The following is a 19,343-nucleotide window of genomic DNA, read 5'->3' on the forward strand; positions in this document are numbered from 1 at the left end:
TGAAATTTTCCAGTTACGAGTAAAGCTGGAACGCAGCACAAGCTTTTAGTGCAGGCACTTTGCGCATATGTTCTTTGAAGACAGCCCAACTTGCTTCCATTATCTACGCCAGCCCTAACTTAGACTGATTAGAATTAAATTACCATGACATGCACATTTCCCAAAACATTCGGACCTCTAGTATCTGAAAGTTTTAAGGATTTTATTTGATTCTCCCCAAGAGGAACCTTGTCACTATCCAGACTTGACAATATTTTGTATGGATGCTTGGAAAACAAAAAATGGATGCGAATTTGTTTTCAATCGGCATACACACAAAACCTGTTTAGTTTCACGGATATAAAATTTGAATTGTTCAGGACTTTTCCTCAACACCCTCCCCAGTCTAATGGTAACGCTGTAGTGTGTTCCTTTCAGTTCTGTGGGGGTGTATGTGTGTACACGTGCACTTGTAACTGCTGGGGGTGGGGGTGGTTAACGGGCATGGATGGGAAGGGACTACATGTAAATAAAATCAGATAGTGTTGAGGTGTTTATTTTCTGTGTCAGTGTAAGTTAAATATTCTAAACTAAAAAAAATTATGTATTATTCTCTATCGTGACTCATGGTACATTTAAAAAAAAAAAAAAAGAGGAAAAAGCTGTTTTATCCATATTTCAAATGCTTATCTCTCTAGCTTCTGGCTATTCCTGTTCCATTTTATAGATTTGTCAGCACAAAATGCAATAAACCAATATCATTTTACTACAGAATGTGTGTCTGCAGTTTTTAATCATGTTGTTTTGACAATAAAAACAAAACTACAGATTGACCAGCACAATGGAAAACTATTAAACAAACTCAGGGCTGAAAAGAACCATCACTATCACAAAGAAAAACATACTCCATAGCTCTGTTGTTCATTACACACAATAAAAGATTCTGTAAAAGATTTCAGGCAAACTGAAAGACTAACCATTATGTAATTTAAGCAACCCTTCCAAATTTCAACTGCACAAAAATGAGGAGAAAATTAAAAAGTTTACAAAACATCGCCAGGGTCGTTTAACAACATCTATCACAGAAAAAGTTGCAGTAAATGCTTCTAACTGCTCATTTGTCTCAATAATGGCGAGGATACATGGACATTGGGGGGGGACCCTGCCCCATACTGGAAGATGACCTCTGGGGCATCGGTGGAGCAGACCCAGGGCCCACCAGGTTGTTCAGAGATGGCCCACTCTGAATGAGTGTGTCCAGAGCTTTTTGGACACTTGGGTTGTCAAAATTGATACCTGAAGTGGTAGCGGGGGGTCTCTGAGTGGTAGACGCAGGGGGTAAGCGGGACAGTGACATGCCGTAACCCTGGGATCCACCTGAAGCCATCCCTGGCATTGGCAGACGGGATGGATTTTGGGACGGGGAGGGACCGAGTGAGCTGTAGGAGTGTGACTGAGGGGCGCTCTGGGAAACGGCAGTGGATCCTGATATGGGGCTGGAGCCGCTATTAAACAGACTGAGGATTTTAGCCTGCAGCTCCTGCTGGTGACTCGGGTTTGTCGAGGCGCTGGAACTGGTCGACAGGTGACTTGGCTGGGCGGTGCTGAGTGTAGATGGAGTGAGTCCCGCAGCCGATGGCACCACGTCACGATGCTGCGCTGCAGGAGCTTAAAGTTGACAATTCAGATTTACTGTTTAGTATACGTTTAGCATGAAAGAATGCATACCATTTTAAAACTATCAAGTGGTAGTGATTTGAAACAGTCTTTAAATGAGGTATTTACCTGCCAGAGGATCTTCAGAGGTTCTTACAAGACGAGTTCTTTTATCCTTCATGTATGCAATGAGGCTGTCCAGTTCCTCTGGGGTTAAAAACCTAGATGAAAAACATCCAATAACAACCTCGTTCTTGGACTACGTTCACACAGCAGGCAAAGAAAACTCCAGCCCAATTTATCTTGCCTCATGTGACCCATATTTGACTTTTTCACTGAAGTCTGAACAACCCCATTCTGATCTTTTCACGCACCCTCTACTGCTACTTCCACAATTGTTAATAAATTAGATACATATCCAATAGGTTACATATACATACATATACATATATATATATGCAGTGTTTTTTAGACATTGTAGTCAGAGCTATAGATTCAACACTTTTGAATGACTGACAACTTTTGGTGAACTGTGAGGTGCTGTGAGACCAGTGCCAATATTGCTTTTGTATACAAACTGGCATGACTTGGTCAATGGAGCAGCTATTTAAGCGAATCACATCTCAATCCCACCACTCATAGTTCAGCGTATGTATCCAAACAAACTTCTCTACAGAGGTTGCAAGCAACGCTCCACAAAAGGCCATTTCTACTCCTAACTTTCTTCTTCTCATTGTGATCTTGTGACAATACTTTCAGCTCCTACTAATCTACAACTTTAAAATCAAACCATGGACAGCGACATCCATCATTACTTTCCCAAAACATTGTGCTGCTGCATCTAAGTTCTTCTTTTGTTAATGCGAGTGATAGGTATTTTGTTTACCTAAATACAAAGAAAGAACCACAGACAACGTTTATGAGTTTTTAACTAAGCTTTTGCAAAAGGAGAAGACAGAGAACTGCTCCTCTGAACAGCTCACCATGTGTTCTGAAACTCTGCAGTAGGACTTGCCTTTTATTAGCAAAACAAAAGCAAGGGGGCTGGTGCTGATAAGATTAGGAGCCCCCCAGGAACTAACACAAACAAAAGCAGTTTTACGACTAAGGAATCTCTACGTAGGGGGGCACAGAGTATAAACAAACACAGGTTTACGACTAAGGAAACTCTCAGAAGACCATCTTCAAAGAACATGTTTTAAGGGTTAAAAGGAGGTCATCTCTGTCTCACACACATGTTCACAATAGCTGACCCTAGTAACACTACTAATGTAACAATGATAATAAAATTATTCTAACAGCGAGCCACTTTGGGGTCATGAACTGTTCACATAGAAGTCTGATTTTGGTTGCATCATTCATGACTGTCATGACTGTCAACGCAACCCCCCCCCAAAAAACCTAAATAAAATTATGATCTGCTGTGAGAATGCAGCATTAGAAGCCACAATTTTAATTTCAGTACATCTTTTAAAGTTTGAGCATATATTATTTGATACCTGTTCTCTGCTAGCAGCGTGATACTGGTGAGCACTGAAATGGGATGGCTCTCTCTATCAGGCTCCCGGAGTAACACATCATCCGCCATCTTGGCAGCCTTTCTCGCGATTTCCTCCCGTTCTTTTTCTCGGTTCTCCACTTTGTAGGTGTCATAGTTGTGGGCGACCAGCAACATTGCATCTTGCATTGGCATGTTTCGATGTTCTAGTTATGTAAAATACATGCAAGAATGAAAGGTATGATTCACTGAAGGGCTCCTTTTGAGCCTGACCTAACTAACAGATTTTCACGGCTGACTTAAATTACCTTGAGGTGTACCAAACAGGATGTTGACAGTGCAAGATCGGTGCACCTGATGCTGCTGAGTGATGATGATGGCGAAGGGAGTTCTGGCTCTGCCTACGTCCTCCAGAGCCTGGGTGAGAGACACTTCCGTGTTCAGGAAGATCAAATCCACAACCATTCCCAAATCGCGGACTTTTCGCCCGACTGTCTCTGCATACTCCCTACAGTTGTTTTAGAAGCAAGAGACGCACAAAAACACAAACACAGGAGCAATATGAAATGAAAATATCCAGGATAAGGTTAAAGATTTCCAGAAAAGCGTTTGATTCTTGATGCTGTAAAGGACCGACTGTGAACTTACTTCTGCGCCTTGTTTACAACGATCACAGAGCAGTCAACAGGGCGGTCCATGTCATAGCGCCGCTGGAGTTCTTCGTAGTATTGTCGATACAGTTCATTCCGACGGCGCTCTTCTGGCCGAGCGCGATCTTCTACTGATTGGAAAAAAATGGGATGAAGGGATTAAATGCTAAATCGAATCCAATGATGTTCTAGACACAAGTCTCTGGATTTTATCAAGAGACTTGTGTCTCTTAAAAAAGACTGTACAACGACAGTTAAAAGTAAACATAACCTTTGTTTCTGTGAATTAGTGCTTTAAATGAAAATAGAGTCAACAAATGGAAACCAGAGAGTGAAAACATCAAAGAGAACGAAGCTGTGGAACCAGCTGATATTATGAGCATTGTATTACTAACCTCCAGACTCACGACGTCCATTCCAGGGGTCCAAGTATGGGTCCCTGTAAGGTTCATCCTTTCTCCTGTAATAGTCCTCTACCCCACTGCTGCTGCGGTAGTATCGGTCATAATCTTCTCTGCTGAAATGAAAGATTACATGTTTAAGCAACATCATAATGTATTTACCAGCTTGCAGCTGAGGGTCAACAGTCACCTGTAAGCAGGGTCCCGAGGGTCGCCCCTGGCGTCCTTGTCTCTGCTCCCCGAGCGGTACCGGAAATCAGGGTCACGAGAGTGGCTACCTGGCCGGGGTTCCCTAGCAGAGTCTCTTCCCTCACGGCTCTCCCGAGGTTCTCTTGCGTCACGGCCATAAATAGGTGAACGTGAGCGAGGCCGGCCCTCCTTGCCATATATGGGCCTGAGAGAGAGGTCAAGAATTAGAGCTAGAAAAACTCAAGAGTGTGAAGTGGAAGAGCAGATAATGCTGTTGGCGGCAATTTTTATTTATAAACAGGCTTGGATTTTAAGATCTCAAGTGATGCAGTCAGTCACAAAAAAAAATACAAATATTAACTTCAGACTTCTGGTTCATTTTTATTAGAACATAATCAAATGCATCACTTTACTTGGAAGATTTTAGAACATTTTCTTCTCACCTTTCTGATAACGTCTTTTTAATTTGCACTTGGATGAGTTTTTCAAACCAAAACTCATTTTTAGAAACTTCAAGTTATAACTGAAAGTGAGCGCAAAAACAGCTTCAATCCAATGTGTGGAGTCTTTCCATTTCTTAACGATTCCTTCGATACCAAGCCAAAAAAAGCAGAACCTCGGCACATCGCAACACGGTTTATTGAAATACCGTTCAATCCAAAGTAATTGTGTTTTAGTGGACGAAAAATATCAAGGTAAATTGAGATTACAGTTGAGATAAAGCAGTTGAGATTGAGACAATACCACAACCGGTTTCAAAACCACAACCATTTTTCTGCCCGTCACAGCTTTCCAATACAAATCCTTTGAGATGCTCCAACTCCTGCTGTGCACTGACAGTCAGCTGGCTGAAAGAAGGTTCTGAGATTTTTCCTCATACTGTTGTGAAATATTTCCAGTCGCAATAGTCACGCAGAGACTTCATGTGGAAAGTAAGACTGCCATCCACTTGTAGCAGTTTCAGACATATGTTGAAGTGATTATATTTACTTAAAACAAAGTGGTAATTTTAAAGTTTTGTGTTGATACCTGCGGTGTTTCGACTCATTAGGAGATAAGGATCTCATACTGGAGATAGAGGTGAAGGTTTTCTTTATTTCGTTTTATTTTTTGAATCCTTAAGTTGGCTTCTTGTTCACAGGTGAAAGAAAGCAAATGAACGTTGATGTAGTCATGTTCTTCAAAGAGCAATAGGACAAATGTCTTTAAATGTTAAAAAGTCAGAAATGCCAAAATTTTTAAAGAGTTTTCAAGGAGTCTGTTTAAAAGAGACTTGAGCAACGCAAACCCTACTTGCAGATGTAGGACAGAAATCTATTCTAGGCGCAAGAATTTGACAAAAATCACACAAAGAACATTTCCACTGTGAGCAATATAAGAATCTTTGAGACAAGGACACTTTAAATTACACCAGATGTGTGTCTCTTCTTTATTTCAACTCATCAAGACAAGTTAGTTTTGTGTAAAATGTTGACATGTCAACAAACCATTTCGAACTCATTCAAATGTCAGATAGCTCCCTTAACATTGAATTCAACCCTTGGGAGAAATTACAGGTGATGAAAAGGTTACATATGCTCTTTACCGATAGAGAGGCGATGGTAGTTCTTCACACTCATTTCACGTTACTTTACCTTCGAGGAGGGCTCTGCTGGGATAGAGGTTTAGCTTGTCGTCGCTCCACGGCCATATTTACATCTGAAAATAAATGAATCCAAACGTTGAACACAACAGTGACATGTAGACCAGCTAATGCTGTTCACGCAAAATGAGAGGCCGCATCATTCCTTTTCCGATCCAAATGAAAACTTAGGGAGAGGATCCAAATTGGAAAACGCAAACTGGACGAAGGTTCAAAGCACAGAAAACCGAGACGCCAAATCTGTGGGATGAAAAGGTACTCCCGTCTCCGCCCAAGCTACTTCCACTTGTTAATTCAGATATAAGCTGGGTTTTTTTATTATTTAATTAATTCCATCTGATGAACTTAATTTGATAGAAAAAATTGGCAAAATACTTTTTAATAAACAGTGGTAGGCACACTTTTGCTAATTCGCTAAAAGCAGAGCTATTTTTTTGTTTAGTGCTTTTGTTAACTTTAAAAACATATAGTGCACTTAACTTCCCGATAATAAAATTTTTCCACATATATCCTTACTTGGCTGTTTTATAAGTTGAATAAACTTCAACATCTAAATGAGGACTGTTCATGCAGCAGTGACTTTTGATGATCTCACGTTCTTTTTTCCCTACCCAATAACTATTTCAATCAAGAATCATACAGAAATAAATAAAACATGAACAACAGGGAACAAGATAAATACATAAATCCAATATCTATGATAATTAAAGAACATGGAAACTATAATGTAGAAATGAAATTGGTGCTTGAGGATCTTTAAAAGGCAGATATAACATAACTGAAGTTAACCCTTTCACATTAGCTAAATGCCATGTTGATCCAGTGCTTTAGGGAAGCTAACGTTTATGATTAGTGCTTTAGAGGTAGAGCAACTAACCTCTAAGTTAGTGGTGCCTTCCACTAAATAAAACTGACATGAATAGAGCCTATAATGTACAAATCAGGCATTCATGTAATTGTATTCTTTAAACATAAATCTATGAATGGTATTACTAAACATTAAATTGTTTGTTCTGCATATTAAAAAAAGTATGCAACAAAGAGCAAATGCAACATTTGTTTAAACATGCTCTGTAGAACGATGTTAAATAAGAACTACTTTTTGAAAACTATTGTTTTCTACACAAACTCAAAAAATCCTCAGTATGTCAGAAAACTTCGACTTTAAAAAGTTTCAGTGTCCCAAACCGAACATGTTGAAATAAAAGAGGCTTGTCCTTTTGACTGTAGTTTACAAATACTTCTCAGTCTTAATTACGGAGGGTCAGCTGTGTAAACTCAAAAACTTATTCATGAAAAAAACAAAACAAGGTAAGGTGGGTTGGAACTTTGAAGAAATATTTTAAAAACATAAGTATAACAATACTGTGGTTGTTGCCGGGGAGAAAACTGTTCAAATATTTAAAAGTTATGGGTTTAGCCCTTTTCTTAGTAGTGGCAAACTCTGTACCTGTAATTTGATTTAAAACAGTGGTCTTTTAATTCACATAAACAATACTGTATATCATTTTAAAGTAAGATTTACATGCAAAATGTTGCATTTGGTCTTAAATGATTTAAATATTAGCATACATGTCTGATTTTTAATATGGAGAATTTTGAAGTAGTGAGTCCATCAAAGGTTTTAGCATTTGTAAAAAAAAAAAAAAAAATCTTATTGAAACCATTTATTCAAATGTTTGGCAATTAAGGCTTACCTAGTTTGTACCCTTTATATATTCGGCCCTTTTGAGCTGCTCTCGCAGCTTCAGCCTCCTCAAGGCGCTCAAATTGAACAAATCCATAACCTCGAAACAAGGACACGCCTGGAAGAGGAATATTTTAAGTGGCACAAAATTGTCTGTCCACCATCCACCAAGAAATAATGTTTAAGTTAAAGGCATATTCAAAATATTTCAAACAGCTATAAAATTCAGCGGCAGCTTTTCGGATGTTATCCGTCACATGTAACAACTGCGGAGTGAACGCTTGTAGGTTTACTAACCGACTATCTTCCCGTATGGAGAGAAAAGATCTTCCAAATCCTTGTTTGTCATGTCAGAAGTTGGCAAATTCCCAACAAAAATCCTTCTCTCCAAATCCCTTGGATCGTTACTGCTGCAGGTGCGGGAATATCGCCCTGGTGATGGGCTGCGGCTTCTTCTGCGAGACATGCCTAGATCTTGAGGTTTATCCTTTTCTGTCTTCGTGCGCCTCAAAAGCTCGAACAGGTTCGGTTTGTTTGCAAACAATTGTCTTTCAACTGTCGTCAATCCTGAAACATGTCAGTGAGTAAGAAGAGAGATCAAGTTCCATAACAAAATGGGTTTTGTGGATGAAAAATTGAAGATCAAATTCACAACAAAGCAAACTGAAATGCGGATAGTTTCAAAGTTTAGAAGAATTTTTAAATGAACATTTATGCAGTGAGTTCATGGCAGTTTTCATAAAAAATTTTTTTTGCATTTTGTTTCTTTTGTGTCAACTAAAATCAAACGTTGCCGACAAGTTGGTGGTGAAAACTAGTGAGCAACAAATGCGGGCCGAACAACGCAAGTCTTCAATTAAACCGCTGAAGAGACCGACTTCAAAAAGAATCTGCCTAAAGAAATATGCAAAAGCTCTCCAGAAACATTAGAGAACTTTGCTTTTTCTGAACATGGACAAAAATAAATAAATAAATAATTGTGGGACAGCAGTTCACAGCAAATCTTTAAGGGGTCATGAATGCCAAAAATATTAAAGTACCACCATTAGACTTTCATCAAAATACTAATAATCTGACTTACTTTGATTGGCAGACCAATTAAGGTCAAACTAAAATTATTAAATATTCACATTATTTGATTAAGTAAAAAACTGAATAGAGTATTTCATGAATCTGATCTTGAGCATTTACCTTCAAATAAGTAAATTAACCTGTTAAGAAAATGCAAAAAGAGAATTGGTCGTCTATTAATGACCTGCTTCCACTGAGTGGTACGGCGTGGGTTGATGTGGTACATTGTCTCTTTCCATTATAAAACCGGACCGTACAACCGACCAGTACCGCACCATTCCTGGGCCCCCATCATTTGTAGGTTCATAGGATGATGGTATGGTAAGGTAGAGCAACAGGCCTCACACAACACACCATTGTCTGGAGTACAAAAGAGTCCCTGCACCGACCCATGCTATAAAACACAGTGGAAATGAGGCATATCTTAAATATAGGTACTGCTTTGTATTTCAGTTATGACAATTAACAAAAAAGAATATTTCCTCCATTACTTTAAGTTTCCGCTATAATTTTGAGGGAAAGGTCAAGAACGAAAACTCTACTTTTGCAGTACAACTTTTTTCTGTAAGTGGTTTATAGAGAGGTCATATTTTATGTGTTGTAATTGCTAGGAAAAAAAATATAGACACGACACTTTGAGTAATCTTCTTCCCAACCCAAAAGTAAATTGACCGTTCAACCTCTTATTGAATTCAGACGAGTGGGTTTTGTAAAAATGAAATGAAATGCTTGTTCAAAATGTCCTCTTCTCTTGAAATTGTGCGGCTGTTGCAGAAGAAAATAGGGATTCATGAAAATTAAATGACAGGCTGACGAGCGATTGAAATATTCAAAATTTGAGTGTAAAATTAAAGAATGTTCCTCAAACTCCATAGGAAAGACACTCAGTCAAATCTGAAAATAGTTCTGCAGTTCAAGGAAAAAAAACAACAAAAAAAAACAACATGCTTTTGGGTTTATGGGTTCATCACATATACAGCACAATATAGCAAGTTGAAATGTTTTTCTCAGGGTGTTTTTGTTGGGGCCCAGTCCCTTGCATACCTTTAAGTTGTACCAGGACGGATTCAGTGATCATCTAGTTTGAAGATCCAAATTTCTAGATCCAAGATAAAGAAAAAAAAAACGTCACTTCAAATGTTTTTTGTGGTCAATAACAACTTTACAAAGAACTGATAATAAACACAAAACGTAAGATAAGTAAAACTATACATAAATCCAAACAAACATTGCAATGTATTTGACACAAACGTGAATCTCTACCGGTTAAAAAGGCAACATATTTATCAGTTAAATCCTGTTTAACAAGAAAATGTTACGCTCTACATTTAACACTAGAAGCGCTGAAGGTAGTCCACGTAGACAACACTCCTATGCAGTCTAGAGATTGTCCAAATGGCCTGAAGGATTGTAAGTACCCTTAAGTACCTTGGTAATAGCCTCAACGCATCTCACAGTTGCACAATTGTTCCTTAGACTTAGACTTCGACTGGATAATGCAGCACAACATCAGCTGCAAAAGGTCACATCTCTCCAAAAACACTTCATGTATGCTTCAAAACTAGACTGAAGAGCATTACCTACCAGCATTACCAGCAGGAGATCCGATCTCCTGCTGGTATCATAGATACCCCCCACCAACATGGACTATTCACACTCCTACCTTCTGGCACCCACCCCCAACATGGACTATTCACACTCCTACCTTCTGGCCTGACGGTCAACGACCACATTGTCAATTGAAGAATGGATGCTAATTTGAGCCATCAGAGCCATCAAGAGTCGTTGGGTCTTTTGGCCCTGTTTCAGCCAGTCTGGGGAGAAGTCGTGGCTAAACGAATGAAGACTTTAGATTGTGCTCCCATTCTTTAAAAATGCTAATCTGTTCACCTGAACAGATTAGCTGAAAGGCTACACTTTCATTCTGAACAGCAACAACGTGGCATGAAACAAAATACTCAACGCTACTTATAACATTACAAACATGGACAACTACTAAAAGAAAAATAATACAATCGTGTAAACTATAGGCCCAATGAATGAGCTCGAAAAGAAAAACTTCAAAATCGTAAATGAAGTGTTTTTCAATGACAAAACATCAATAATTTTGCAGCTACTAAATATGTGCACACCGACAGATGCGAAAGGTCTAGACTTTAATTAATAAGTATTCAGGTGGTCAATTGTGTTATATTGCTGGTAACAAGCATATTTAAAAATCGACGTTATGTTAGCTCTCTAGCTTAGCTTTGATATGGACTGCATTCGGTCGCGCGGCGGTCACTTAGTTTGCAAATGGCGAGCTACTTTCAGCAGAACAGAGTTTAACAGTATCCTTTACAATAACGAAGCCAATCATTTTCAGTTTTCTAAAAGTACTTTTACACGTGCAATCTTCCAATGTTTCCAGATAATCACGTAGCCAAGTTAGCATTGTATGTTAGCTACTTAACAACAGCAACAATGAAATGCTAACACCAAACCCCCCTGTTCGCTGACATTTATCAAATACCGACTCAATGTCCTTGTTATTATTTTATTCAGTAACATTCGAATTACCTTCGCCGTTTGTCTTTTCTCCGTTTAGCCGTACTCCACGGAGAAGTGCTGCCTCTGGTCGTCCCTGGATGGAAGAACACAAACGACGCTGAAGTTGGCATCCGATTCACAGCTTCCGACGTGCTCGTAGAGGAGCGGCGCTTGATTAAGGGTTATTTCGTTGCATTAAAAGCTCTGACGTGAGCTACATTGAAGCCGTAGTTAAAATTCTAAAAGTAATTGAATTTTAAAAGTTGTTTATATTCATAAAATGCAACCTTGTCATCTGTGAACCCCTTATTCAAATTTCAATTCGTGAAATTTAAAAAAGAAAAGGGTCGATTTAAGGTTTTTTGGCCTTTAACGGATCCAGTTGGAAAGCTATAACCTCTAACCTGGACAGAATTATTCTGCAATGACGACGGATAGGAAACAGGTTTGCGATTTGTGAAATAGTTCATCTATTTTTTGAAACTCGGAAAACTGAATTAGGGCTTTTGGTGTCACAGATTTAGCTAAAAGATGATATTACTCGGATATCTCAAATGGTCAAATTTATTATGCTCTCTAACTACACGAAAACACGATTTTGATTAGTAAAACTTCAATTATATTTGTAAAAACTCTAGAAAAATGTTAATGGGCGAGAGGAAGATGAATTAAAACAGAGATATGAGAAAATAACTGCCTCTTGAAATATAAAAGAGTATAAACTAATAGTTAATGCATTTTGTGTATTTAGAGGTCATTCCAGAAGAAATTATTTCAAAACAATAAATCTGTAAAATATGAGTGTAATGAAATTTATTTAAAAGAAAAACAAAAAATTATTTCAGAGTTCACATAAATTGCTTTGCATGATTGCAAGCTAGTAAAAATTCAATTTAACAAATGATCATAATCGCCCGGAATTATTTGAAAAAATATATGAACGCGTTCAAGTATGTCCAAAGGGCACGCCGTTATTAACACGTCACAATCACCGGAGGGAGTGTCGACATTATTTTGTCTAAAAGAGAGCAGTTTGTGAAAAAAGACTAGAGGAAAACGGGTATGTAACGATGAGGTTATTGTATAAATTAAATGATGTGAAACTCTGCCCTGAAATGACTTACTTTGATTGAACATATGATTGTGCCATGGACTGTTTTCGTTTTTCTGGTGTACAATTTTCACACCGCCTCTTAAAGGGGAGTGTCAGGACTTTGCGCACGTTACACAAAATAGTAGATCTACATATATATTGCTACGAATTTCATTGTTAAAAACAAGTTTGACATCTGTTATAGCCGAAAGTAACGTCTCCTCAAAGTTAGCTTAACCCTGGTCAGCTGTTGAACTTCCTCGATCAGGGAGGGTGAGGCAGAGGCCTGGCGAGGACGCCGACATGTCGAAGCTCATACATTCACTGCAGTCTGGTCTGCTCTTCATTGAATTTCTGGGAAACCGATTATCCGGTAAGAGCAAAGATGAGCTTCGAAACATCTATAACAAGGAGTTTAGGTTCAGGTAAGCTTTAAACTATCTGTATTTATCACATGTCGTTATGCAGCCGTGGGTGTTTTGATTGTTTCATGCTGCACGCACTGTTCACAGAAATGGAGTAAAACATCCAAACTTTTCCACTGTTCTCTACGCTCTACGGACTTTCAACCATGTCGACATGGTAAGAGGGAAAATCTACAGAAATGTCCATTCTGAGGTAAGTATTGATCAAAAGACACTTCACTTTCTTTAGAGACAAGTCTGGACATGTTTTTGTATTTGTTAACAGAACAAACAAAAAGAGGATGCATGGTGTTATTGTTGCAGGTTGGGGTGTCCTCTGACCAAGCGAAGATAATGGGGCCTCACCAAACACACCGACATGCAGCTCAGAAAAGTACAAGAGAATCACCTGGTCGCTTTACAACAAAAACGGACCCTGCAGTGACCTCAAAGAAGAAGCAAGCCTCTGACCAGCAGAAAATAATCAGTCCTCACCGAACAAACGTACAAGGAACTCAGAAAAGTACAACAAAAGAGTCACCTGATGGTTCTGCCACAAAGACAGTGCCTGGAATGACCCCAAAGAAGAAGCAGGGTTCAGATATCCTTCAAAAGATGAAGACAAACAGGTATGTTTGTCGCATTTGCAGGCAGATGCGCTTGTGTTCCACCTACATGTTCAACCATCCTATGAAAACGACTTGAATTGTTTCAATTAGTTTACACCTAAAACTGGGGGTGAATAACTTAACTAGATATACCAAAGAATTTTGTAAATCCCAAATTAAATTTAATGAATGGATTCACACATTTAAGATGTAAAGAACAGTCTTATTGATGTTTTAAAGTAACTTGAAAAAAATATTTTAATTTAAAAGAAAACCCAAATGCTGTCCTGTCACGCAGTAAAGCAACAATTATCCTACCCATTGGCAGTGTTATATCATTAATGTCTATTCATTTTTACAGATGGTATGAAATAAAAATGTAAAATCAGAATTCATTGAGCTTAGTTTGCAAGTACATATTCTTTTCATGCAGAATATCCTCTTGTTCTGATTTTTAAGCTGACACTATTGTCAACTGGTTAACCAACAGTTTGCTTTTTGCAGGACTACATATTTCCAAACAGCTAAGTTCATTATTCTGATGGAAAGGTGTGTTAAAGCAACATCAATCTAGGAGGCAGATATCAGAGCAAAAGTACAAGTTTATTACAGCAATTGCAATCGGGGAAAATCATTTGAACACACAGTGATCATCAAGATTGAACACACATGAGTGTCAAAGGAGTCTCTGAGTTGTCTGTCGCTCAGGGGCCTCCTCTTATACAGATTCGAACACGCAGCCCATGGCTGAGTTCCTTAACCACACAAGAAAAGAAAAAAAAAAACAGGAAGTACAGGCAGTTTCTGACAAACAGGGCACAGTTGGAACACCTGCAGCCTTGAAACGTCGAAACCTTAACCACAAACACCTCTGCATTAAAGAACTCCACTGACCTCCATGTATGTACGTATGTACATACGTACGTACATCCGCTGATGTACGTACGTATGTACGTACGTATGTACATCCGCTGATGTACATCCGCTACTGCAAAATCATCAGTTTAATCTCTAAGACAGTTAGATGGAAAAACCCATCTATTGTAGTTTGGTTCAACTTACAAGTTTGCACCGGTGCAGGTCAGGAGCCTCAAGTAACTGTCGGCTCTCTAAGTGAGCTCAATTGTGGTCAGGCATTTCTTGTTGAAGCAACCTCCAAAAGGCAGACAGTTTGTCACACAGAAACTGCAGTTAGTGTCACAGCAAGCTGTGACCTTTAATGCGGTGGATATATAGTATACATGAGTAAAGTAATCAAAGCAATCAATAATAAAAGTATTCAAAACCCTTTATGAACTAATAGTCATTAATAATTCATTTTGACAGGTGTTATAGCTTTTTTTTATAGCCAGCGAACCAGTAATAAGACAGTTGCGTAAATATGATTAACATGTAAGAGGGAGTTACAGAAAAATATAAGAACAGGAGGACAGAGAGCAGTTGACGCCCCGATTCACTGTATGCCTTATCCAGAGTTCCTTTCTACTTCTCTCCTGGCTTTATTCTGCTTCCTCCCAACTCCTCGGATACTTCTTGTGGGAAGCTTCTCTGTCCACGACTCCCCCGCTTGCTTGACCTCGACCAGTGCCAGGCGAGTCCCTCTTAGCAGCCTCTGTTTGCTGAGAACTAGCCAGCTGTATCTCTTTCTGAAGGACACCTCCAGTCTCCAGAAAGTCGATAAGCCCTAATCTAAGCAATTTTGTCTCTCGAAATTTATCCTTCCCTTCCAGCCAATGTCAGAATTCTGCTCCTGAAACGTCCTTATTGCAACGACAGACACTTAAAATCCAAACGCTCTTATTTGATCATCCACTACAAGCTCCAACAAGTCTTGGCTTGAAAAGAGGGCATTCAATAGTTGGCCAACACCCATTATCTTCATGATAACGTTTATAATGCTGCCTACACACTGTGTTAAGTTGGTAGCCTAGGTCTAAAAAAAAAAAAGTTGTTAAATTTCTTGATCATTCGAGTTGAATATCACTGGTAAATACACACAAAATATATTTTAAAAGTAATTCATAACTGGTCCAGAAAAGTTTAAGCCCTCTTAACTTCAGCTGCAGTAGACATGAACACATTATAAAATTGCTATGCAAGTAATTGTTTGCATGTTCTTTTTTAAAGCTTCCTGTTTAAATCATACCCTTCTTAAAGTACAGTTATTCAATATGGCCATTGCAGTATCAAGTCATAAACGAGGTGGAGCAATGAGGAGTTGCAGTAGAAAGTGGTTCCATTTCATACTTTGTCCACCAGAGAGCGCTAGCATGATACAGTAAAAGCGACTGATTTGTGAGTGTCTTGGTCACCTTGACACTCACACAAGTAATGCTGCAAATAGCAGAAAGTTAAGTAAGAAAATCCAACATGTGTGTTCAGTTTTTTTTATATATATATATAAACTTCACTTTATGAAGTCAAACTTACTCCCTCCTTGACTTTTGGTTAAAAAATGGAAGAATAGACTGAAATATTTTGACAAAAAAAGATTCACAATATTTAGCTGTCCAATAATAATAACAGAGAGCAACATTGTGAGGAAATTATAATATACTATCAAATCTTACCAGCCGTGCTTATAGGAGCAATAAGCAGCAACCCATAATCATGTAGGTATCCTCAGTGTGTTTCAGTGCAACCAGCTTCTTACTATTTTGAGTTAAGTGCAAGGTAGATATCACAATAATGTTATTTGATGATGGTGTTTTCCAGAGTAAAATAAATATGTAAAGAATTTAAAATAAGACTAAAAAAAAAAAGTCAAAACGGTAATGGCAAAGATAACTGAAATAAAAATACAAGAAAGTTTATAGTATAGATGGTGGCTAGTATGAAGGCTACTTTGTGTTGAAATAAACACTCCTGGAAGCACCAACTAGCAAAATGTCAAACTTTACCTTGGGGGGAGTCTTAAAAACTTGGTTGTAAAGTCACTACATGGCGATTTAAAAAAAACAAAACAAAAAAAAACACCAGAGATGCTAAAATTAGATTTTGTCTTTGCATACCTTCTGAAGATACACTTCTATTATCTACACAGCTCATTTATGTTTTTTTTGCATTTGTCTCAAGATGAGATTCATCCTTATTAGTGGGGGAAATTTTCACATCTGATTTATCAGCATTCCTGTTCTCTTCTTGTAACCAGCTTTTAGTGAAATGTATCGAGGTAAAACGATAAATAAATGGCGCCTTTGGAAAAAGTCACCAGAGTTGTAAAAATTGATTTTGACCAGTGCAATCTTTATTCACATACCAAGCACTTTGCAGACATGCTCATTATCAATTAAATGACAAACAGTAGTGTGCTATTTAAAAAAATAATTTTTATGGCTGTAGATATTATGTGTTTGTCAGCCCCCATAGGTATTCTTGACATCCTTATAATTGCATGTTTAACAGAATTGTACTTATTAAAGTGCAAATTTTCCCAGTAGCACATGGTAAATTGTTGCAATCATGTTTTGTGCAGTAAAGGTGGATGTTGCCTGGATTATTTGTCCCTTATTAGAATTAATCAGTTTTTACTGGTTCTTCCTGTTTTGCTGCCATTCTCTAAATACAGTTTGTGTCATATTTATATTCAGTCTGGTAAAGCTGAAAGTCCTTTTTAAGTAGGTGTAGCTTGAATATGAGATCTCAATATATAAAGAGAATTATAAATAAAATGCATTAGCGTTGTTTCTGACGCAGCACACTGCAGGAGAAGGCCTAAGAACAGAACATTTTGTTCTTTTAAAGGACTTTATTATATTAGCATCTCTAATGAAGATCTTCTTTCAGCATGGACCATGGAATGACCTCTCACCTTCCGATAGGCAGTGAATTGTAAAACTCCCAAACAGGCTCTCTTGTCATTAAGCCACACACCTGGAATGAAACCTCTTTTTATCTCTGATTTGAAACTACAGTATGCAGATCTAGAAGATCATCTAAGGGCTACTCTCTTGCGGTCATAATTCATGATAAAGTCCAGAAGAAACAAAGATAAAAACCCCAGATGCACGAACTGTTGATGAACTCTAGTTGAGCCTCGGTGTAATGGAATCATAGCGCCACCTGAAGGATGGCGGATAGTATTGTAATGGACTCAATAGCTTCTTTCAGTAATCAATAAGATTTAATGCTGAACTGTAGTACATCCTTATATTCTACATGTAGTTTGGTAAACAAAAAAAGTGTCCTAAACTTCCTTCCAGCTAATTTAATCATTTGAATATAGAGTGTGGTTTATGTTAAGAGTCTCTTTGCCTTTCAGAAATGCAGGAGGCAAAATCTGTGTCTCGGTAACCTCTAAAATAAATGATTTGTTTGCTTGTCGCTTGACAAAACTAAAAATCACTGTGAAGATTGTTACATTTTTTAATTAAAAAATACAAAAGTCACTTTTAATGTGAAGGAGGGACTATAAGGAGAGATTGTAAATATCACAAGGTTTGCTTCATTGGCTCAAAATGGGGGTTAGCTCTTCACTGACTGGATAGGAAATTAGAGCTACTTCCAAAGACGGGCAGTTATCCAGTTTAAAACTAAAGGTGTGCATAGTTTTTGGCTGACCCTGGAAGATCCTCACTAGACAATTGCCAGACATGCATATTCTTTGTTCAGAGTTAAGAAAAAAGAAAACCAGATAATCTAATTTTTCATACATTTCCCTAAGACTTTTAAAGGAAACTGTTGGACTTCCATAAATTTTCCAGAGTATGAGCTTGGTAGAATTTTTTTTTTTTTTTTTATTCCTCTGCCATATTTACACCGAGGTCATGACGTCTGCGGCGGTGTGGGCCGAATGCTTCTTTACAGCAATTCCAGTTGAACATCAAAATGTAAGGTTGACCTATCTTGGCTAGGTTGTGTTTGATGTCAGTAGGGTCTGAATTAAGTCTGCCTCCATATTTGAATAACATAGCCTTTAGTGTAATACTTGTTAAAAGTAATCCCTCTCTTATCTCCTCCTACTCATTAAGGACATTACCTTGTGCATATTTCTAAACTGAAGTCATTTTCAGTGTAGTTATTTTGTAAACATAAACATCAGTCTTCTTGTGGGTAATCACATGTTGGTACTTCTGTTATAACTCAAGATGTAACTCACTCCCTGAGATCTAGATGCAGAGATGACCATTGAGCCTAAAGAGTTTAACTTTGAATAAAATTAAACTAAGTAAGTTAAATTAAAGTGATTAAAGGATTCTAGTAAAGTCCTCCACTGCTACACTGAGCAGAGGGCTCCGACCAACATAAAAGGTGAAATGGTCCCTTTTGGGTAAAGGGTGAGTGTCTTGTTCATGAGTGTTAGCAGGGTGGAGCAAATAAGGGGTTCCCGGTTTTTGTCCACTTTAATGGTGTTAATTTATTGCATTTTGCTGAATGAGCGGAGATGAAAGGTGATTCTGTTGTTTTGGTGATCCATTTTCAGTCCAGCCCTCACCTACGGTCACAGTAAAATGATGCCCGACCTGGGAGGAGGCTGTTGATGGAAGCCAGGATTATATGCTAATGAGGCTTTAAATCTATAAAAGCCCTGCAATCACATCAGTGTTGATCAGATGTTTATATTAAAATTGAATTTAATCGAACTGTATGCTTAATCATAATAATGCAAAGTGAGTTCACACTTTGCAACACACCTTCTGCATCAAACATTATGTACAAAGTGGACTAAATGACTAGAAAAGCATAAGCAACAAGTTGGATTGTTTATGCTGGATTTTAGAGAGGAAATTAAGTCCAGTTTTATTGACGTTTACACAGAGCCGGTTAACTGTTCCATTGAGAACACAAAAAAAACTTATGAACTCATGTTAGGAAGAGAATTCTGAAGGATAATGGTGAAAATGTTTCAAATGACATCTTGATAAGTTTTGAGTTTATTCTTCCATTCACTCCTGCTTATATTCACACTGGCGATCTCAGTCTTTGTTACAATTAAA

The 19,343-nt window shown here is 38.1% G+C and overlaps 2 protein-coding genes across 7 annotated transcripts in view; one reads left to right on the plus strand and one right to left on the minus strand.

The window, feature by feature from the left end:
* Positions 1-599: 599 nt before the first annotated feature.
* Positions 600-11,451, minus strand: ncoa5 (nuclear receptor coactivator 5). Of its 6 annotated transcripts, none has more exons than XM_023325303.1 (12): positions 11,333-11,451; positions 9,818-9,872; positions 8,000-8,269; positions 7,713-7,820; positions 6,008-6,071; positions 4,375-4,578; positions 4,179-4,297; positions 3,782-3,914; positions 3,442-3,644; positions 3,135-3,339; positions 1,765-1,856; positions 600-1,647 (listed from the first exon to the last, which is right to left on the minus strand). In XM_023325303.1, exons 2-12 carry the CDS (start codon positions 9,849-9,851, stop codon positions 1,103-1,105), a joined length of 1,977 nt encoding a protein of 658 aa, XP_023181071.1. In that variant the 5' UTR covers positions 9,852-9,872; positions 11,333-11,451; the 3' UTR covers positions 600-1,102. The 6 variants fall into 6 exon arrangements, with proteins under 6 accessions (XP_023181071.1, XP_023181072.1, XP_023181070.1 ...); XM_023325304.1 differs by having other exon boundaries at positions 3,442-3,641; positions 3,782-3,911; positions 4,179-4,300; positions 11,333-11,450; XM_023325302.1 differs by having other exon boundaries at positions 3,782-3,911; positions 4,179-4,300; positions 11,333-11,450.
* Positions 11,452-12,352: 901 nt separating this feature from the next.
* LOC102234070 (putative helicase mov-10-B.1) overlaps positions 12,353-19,343 on the plus strand; it is a 28,010-nt gene continuing 21,019 nt past the window's right edge. The window contains exons 1-3 of the mRNA XM_023325219.1: positions 12,353-12,820; positions 12,908-13,013; positions 13,124-13,428. Coding sequence (XP_023180987.1) covers positions 12,699-12,820; positions 12,908-13,013; positions 13,124-13,428 — 533 coding nt within the window. The 5' untranslated portion in view covers positions 12,353-12,698. The remainder of the gene's footprint in view (positions 12,821-12,907; positions 13,014-13,123; positions 13,429-19,343) is intronic.

This window comes from Xiphophorus maculatus, chromosome 20, assembly GCF_002775205.1.
Source record: "Xiphophorus maculatus strain JP 163 A chromosome 20, X_maculatus-5.0-male, whole genome shotgun sequence".
Classification (NCBI taxonomy): domain Eukaryota; kingdom Metazoa; phylum Chordata; class Actinopteri; order Cyprinodontiformes; family Poeciliidae; genus Xiphophorus; species Xiphophorus maculatus.

Excerpts from the sequence above, each read along its gene's own strand:
- ncoa5 (XM_023325300.1), bottom strand. The coding sequence starts at position 9,851 with ATGATCACTGAATCCGTCCTGGTACAACTTAAAG. Across the intron at positions 4,301-4,374 it reads CCTCGGGACCCTGCTTACAG|CAGAGAAGATTATGACCGAT; the intron begins GTGACTGTTGAC and ends CTTTCATTTCAG. Across the intron at positions 1,857-3,134 it reads ACGCTGCTAGCAGAGAACAG|GTTTTTAACCCCAGAGGAAC; the intron begins GTATCAAATAAT and ends TTTTTCATCTAG.